This window comes from Glycine soja, chromosome 18, assembly GCF_004193775.1.
Source record: "Glycine soja cultivar W05 chromosome 18, ASM419377v2, whole genome shotgun sequence".
In the NCBI taxonomy this organism is placed as follows: domain Eukaryota; kingdom Viridiplantae; phylum Streptophyta; class Magnoliopsida; order Fabales; family Fabaceae; genus Glycine; species Glycine soja.
The window spans coordinates 56,373,614-56,379,448 of NC_041019.1; the positions used below are offsets into that span (position 1 = coordinate 56,373,614).

Consider the following 5,835-nt stretch of genomic DNA (forward strand, 5'->3'; position numbering starts at 1 on the left):
CATTTTCACAATACATAATAATAAAATAAATGCACACATTGAAAAGTCACTCTCTATTAAATGTCCATAATTCATTAGATAAAATAAATTAAATTACAATTTTAGTCACTTATTTTGTTTAATTCACAATTTGGTCTCTTTTTTTAATAAGGAAACCAACTTATCATTGTATTTGTTAGATGAAAAATTAATATTTTGATTTCATATTAATATTTCAAATGAAAATTTAGTTCCATTATACAAAAAATAATAATTACATGCATGCATACTTCACGCCTCATATATTGAAACTTGAAAGCATTAAAAATGTGAAAAGCAAATTGTTGACTGATAAGTATTTTTCTTTCCTTAAATGGCAATAGTCATTATTCAATTAAAGACTTATGTTTAATTTCTTCCATATATACCTATCCAACTCTTGCTGGTCTCCTCTCCTTGGGTTGGCAATGCAAGACAAATCATATTCCTGATTTATGTGCCATTTTTTACAGTAAAATAAAAATAAAAATAAAAATAACTGAGAAAACCCCAAACACAGAAAAACTGAGGTGGCATAAATATAGAAAGGACTCTCCCCACTCAATACAAAAATACTACTCTATGCATATGTTCTTCCCCTCCTCTTCCCTCCTATGAACCACTTTTCTTCCTGCTCTCAGCAACAACTCAAATACCTTTCTCCCTCACTCAATTCCTAAATCCTAATCCCCCCTTTTCAAATCAAATCCCAATTCCCCTCCCAAACCCCAAAAACATTCACCTCTTCGTAAAAATCCCACCTTTCCTTCGATTTTCCCCTACCCACCCACCCTCTCAGTTTTTCACTTCAAGATTCAGATGCGCTTTCTTTCCGCTACTCTTCTTTTCTTCGTGGGTTCCTTTCCCCTTTATGAAATGCTTAATCCTACGCGGCCACGATTTCTTCAATAGCCTTCAACGCGCACCGTCTCTGCGTTGCCCAGAAAACCTAGGTGCTTAGGGCTCTTCAAATCCTTCGTGGGTTTTGCTCAAAATTCGAATTTTCCGATTCTTTTGCAAGTGGGTATGGTGGGGAACGATGACGCGGGCCACCTCTCCGCCTCCCGGAAGATGTTCTGGCGGTCGGCGTCGTGGTCCTCCTCGCGAACCGCCGCCGGAAACGCCTCTTCCGGCGAGACGGAGAAGGGTTTCGCTGATTCCGGTGCCGCTGACGGTACTCACGGCCAGAACCGGCGGTTTGGTCCGCCGCCGCTGACGCCTCGGTCGCAGCAGAATTGCAAGGCGCGGTCGTGCCTGCCACCGCTGCAGCCGCTCTCCATCGCCCGGCGGAGCCTCGACGAGTGGCCGAAGGCGGGCTCCGACGACATCGGTGAGTGGCCGCAGCCGCCTACCACCCCCGGCGGGAGAGGTAATGGTAGCAATGGTGAAAGGTTGAAACTTGATTTGTCTTCCATTCAGCATAACAACCCTGATCATAGTAGGAGTAACAATGGGAATGGGCTTGTGAAGAGGGATAAGATTGCATTTTTTGATAAAGAGTGTTCAAAAGTTGCTGATCATGTGTACCTTGGTGGTGATGCTGTTGCCAGGGATAGGGACATCTTGAAGCATAATGGGATAACTCATGTCTTGAATTGTGTGGGGTTTGTGTGTCCTGAGTACTTTAAGGCTGATTTTGTTTATAGGACTTTGTGGCTGCAGGATAGTCCATCTGAGGATATTACTAGTATTTTGTATGATGTGTTTGACTATTTTGAGGATGTCAGGGAGCAAGGTGGGAGGGTGTTTGTGCACTGTTGTCAAGGGGTGTCTAGGTCTACCTCCTTGGTCATTGCTTACCTTATGTGGAGGGAAGGGCAGAGTTTTGATGATGCTTTTCAGTTTGTGAAGGCGGCGAGAGGGATTGCTGATCCAAATATGGGGTTTGCTTGCCAGCTGTTGCAGTGCCAGAAGAGGGTTCATGCTGTCCCTCTTAGCCCTAGCTCTTTGCTGAGGATGTATAGAATTGCTCCCCATTCGCCGTATGATCCTTTGCATCTTGTTCCAAAAATGTTGGTGGATCCTTCATTAGCTGCATTGGACTCCAGAGGTGCGTTTATCGTGCACATTCCTTCAGCAATATATGTTTGGGTGGGTAAGAACTGTGAGGCCACCATGGAGAGGGACGCCAGAGGGGCTGTTGGCCAGATTGTCCGGTATGAGAAGGTACAAGGGCCTATTGTGATGATTAAGGAAGGTGAAGAGCCTGTTTACTTTTGGGATGCTTTTTCAGATTTTCTGCCCTTAATGGACAAATCTGGCAAATCTGGCAGTAGGATAGAAGATGGAAAACTATTCGTTTTGCCTGGTAAGAGGAGAGTAGATGCATACAATGTTGATTACGAAGTTTTCACAAAAGCAATCACGGGAGGCTTCGTGCCTCCATTTGGTTCATCTGGTGAACATGAAACCCATTTGCCTGCAAGGGAGAGTAGTTGGAGTGTAAGGCGTAAAGTTTCCCATGGTAACATGAAAGAGGTTGTTACGGTCCCTCGGCTATCGTTTCCAAGGGTTTATTCGGATTCCATGTTGTGTCTTCGTACATCAGCAAATGCAATTTTGTCTCCATCCTCATCCCTTTCGTCATCTTCATCATCTATATCATCATCATCCTCACCGTCTTTTGTTTCTCCAGATTCCATTACTTCTGATTCTAGCATTCATTCAAAGTTTTTGTTAGAAGTGTCCCCAGACTCTTCATCTCTGTCTAATTTTTCTAGTTTGTCAATCACATCAAATTCTACTTCTCATAATTTTTCTAGTTTGTCCATCACATCAAATTCTACTTCTCAACCAGTGTCTCACAGTACAGATATCCTTGGTGTCAAGTTATCACATCCCTTGTTTCAGTCAGCCTCTTTACCATTGAAGAAACCATCAACTTCCCTTGCTGAACGCAGAGGTAGCTTGTCAAAAATTCTGATGTTGCCGCTAATGAATGATAAGACACAAGTAACAGATAAATCAGATAAATCGACAACGTCTCATGCTAGTCAAGAATCTGACATTCTTGTTAATGACAATGTTAGCTATCAACAACAATCAGATAGTAAAGATTATTTTTGCGGGTCTAACAACCATGCCAAGGATGGAGGTGTGAATTCCATTCAAAAGTGTGAGCCAAGCATTGCTGATAGCATGCACCTCAAGGAATCATCACTTAGTCAGTCTACCACATTGAAGGGAACTAATGACAGTGGCTTACTGCAGTATAATGTCGCACAGACTTCGGTATATCACTGGCCCAGTATAGAAAAGATTGAGACATTTGGTGCAAGTCATTTGGATTCTAAATCTGCTTTTGTCATATTCTCTCCCAGTATGCATGTACATGCAGGGAACATTTTATATATTTGGGTAGGGAGGTCTTTCAGTTGTGACGCTTCACAGGTTCACTTAGATATTGATAAACAATCAGATGTAGGAGCTGTCGACTGGAATCAAATTGGATGTGATCTCCTTGCTCGGTTTAGTTTGCCAAAGAACTCAGTCATCAAGGTATGACCTTTTCCTTCTTTTGTCGCGTCATTCTTACAACTATATGCAATAAATAAGTTGCTGCAGTCGTGACATGCCTGTTTAATACTATCTCTAGTCCTACATAAAAATTAATTTCATACTTTTTCTTTTTTTGGGTATTCTAGATTAAAACATAGTAACCACAAGCAATATTTATGGTAGGTGAGCTTGTGCTTGCTTAGTCGGTCTCTTTACTATCATTATCTTTTTTTGGTTGGAAACATTCTTAATGATATGCTGAAAACAAAATGTATAGCATCTATATTATAAATGTTAAATACCTTGTTAGCAGCTTATTAGAGAGTGAACAGAAGCAGAATAATCGATTGCAAGAAAGGAAACAGTGTGGCAATTGCAGTGTTGCTTGGTGTGAGCGGATGGTGGTATTTTCTTCATTCCATGGGCCCCCGAAAGTAAACCTAAGTCATATGGGTCTTTCTCTATCTGATTTTTGGGTAATTGAGTGTCACAAGCTCATTATATGGCATCACAAGTTCCATGAACTAAGAGACTTGCTAGTAAATAATTTCTGAGTATGCAGTTTCTGGTCACATATACTTCCACTTAGATTTTTAATACATTTTACAAGATTAGCAGTTGGGAGTATAAAGAAAACCGGAAGTATCTTGTTAGAATATCTAGGCTAGGAAGAATAGGAGGATTAGAACCTGATTCTTGTAGTCAATGATGAGAGAGGATTGGAGGAGTTGGCTACATTTAGTTTTGGAGAATTTTTTAGAACTGAGATCAGGAGAGTCCAGGTCTTTTACATACCTAGGAACCAGAGAGGTTTGTTGTAGAGAACTCTTTGCCCTGGATTCTGTATCGATCAACATTGACTAGGGCAATTTATGCAAGAAAATCTAACATTTCTTGCTATTTTCTCGTCCACCATTATCTATTTTTTCCCGCATTCAGTGGAATTGATAGCGCAAGAGGTGATGGAATCTCTAACTGAATCTAGTGTTTTGTTAGGTTGGGTTGCTTTTTAAGATTTTAGGTGGGCCAGCTGTTGCAACGTGTTTTTCCACAAACCACATAAATGATTTCTTTCTTTCTTATTGGAATACTATACAAAAAAGTGGTGAAATTAACTTTAATGGTTTGAAAGGTGACATTTCATCACTTCAGTTCACAAAAATAAAGATGCAGAAACTGCGAGAATGAAGGACAACACTCTTGCTAGGATCTGCGGATACAATAAAACCTATTTCATTTCTTGGGAAAGAGATTTTCTGTGAAGCCCATCTCCATTTGTCCGTTTCCCTTGATGTTACATGTTTTATCCTTTAATTCTTCTCTTCTCTTGTTTGCGTCCATAGCATTGTATTGTTAAATTGTGATCAAAGTAATGACTTTGAACTTCAAACCATTTCTTTTTTGTTTCCTATAATGTCAAATTTATGGTCAAGAAATCACTCCAACCTTGCCTTGCTAACATTTGTTGATTTGTGATATATCTTCTATTATTTTCAATTTTCCTATTCTAAAAAAAAAAAAAGATTGAGTTGAGCATTACACTGTGCATTGTCCCAATATTTTGAATTCTCATGTTGATCTTCTCTTCTGTGATAGGTTGTTAAAGAGAATGAGGAACCCTCAGAGTTCCTTGCTTTGCTGAGTTCATTGTAGTTAAAACTACACTAGGAGAATCCTTGGTTCAAGTAGCTTCTTTAACCTTTTCCAGCACCAGCAGTTATCCCTTTGTATGGCAAATTTTCAGGCTCTAATTTGATCTTCCCTGTGACAAGAAATCCAGTGAGGTAATGAATGGCATCCTAGTTGTTACAATTACTTGTTGTGCATGTCCCTCTAACTTTCCTATGCATATTACCTAAAACTACCTAAAACTGAGTTTTGTTAATGTTACTTGCAGGAGGTTGCCCCATGCCAAAAGTCTAAGTGTAGCTCGGCTGAATGTATAGCGCTTTAACACCCTCAACCTAGAAATTTATGTTCAATATACTCAAATTTCTTTCACATTCTCATGTTATTTATAAAAAAACAATTCCTTTTTAGCTCTCTTTCTCTCTCTTTCATATTCTCCCTAAAATGGTGTAGTTTATTTGCTTGTATGTGAACAATTTCTTGAATTTCAATAGCTGGGTGATATAGATTTCTTAATAGAAAAAAAATACTAGTATTAGATTGGTAAAAATGCGTATGATAGACCACTAAGGTAAATGTTTTTACATAATCCCGTGCAATATTATTAGTATGTTCACAAGTAATCAAACGTGGTTAACAAACTAAATTCAATGAATGATTGCGGATACGAAACTGACGATTGTAAATTGG

The 5,835-nt window shown here is 39.5% G+C and overlaps 1 protein-coding gene across 2 annotated transcripts; it reads left to right on the top strand.

The window, feature by feature from the left end:
* The first annotated feature begins 569 nt into the window (after positions 1–569).
* Positions 570–5,561, top strand: LOC114396081 (protein-tyrosine-phosphatase MKP1-like). Of its 2 annotated transcripts, XM_028357971.1 has the most exons (4): positions 570–2,584; positions 2,615–3,516; positions 5,113–5,300; positions 5,414–5,561. In XM_028357971.1, exons 1-3 carry the CDS (start codon positions 1,045–1,047, stop codon positions 5,167–5,169), a joined length of 2,499 nt encoding a protein of 832 aa, XP_028213772.1. In that variant the 5' UTR covers positions 570–1,044; the 3' UTR covers positions 5,170–5,300; positions 5,414–5,561. The 2 variants fall into 2 exon arrangements, with proteins under 2 accessions (XP_028213772.1, XP_028213771.1); XM_028357970.1 differs by having other exon boundaries at positions 570–3,516.
* Positions 5,562–5,835: the final 274 nt, after the last annotated feature.

Excerpts from the sequence above, each read along its gene's own strand:
- LOC114396081 (XM_028357970.1), top strand. The coding sequence starts at position 1,045 with ATGGTGGGGAACGATGACGCGGGCCACCTCTCCGCCTCCCGGAAGATG. Across the intron at positions 3,517-5,112 it reads CAAAGAACTCAGTCATCAAG|GTTGTTAAAGAGAATGAGGA; the intron begins GTATGACCTTTT and ends CTTCTGTGATAG.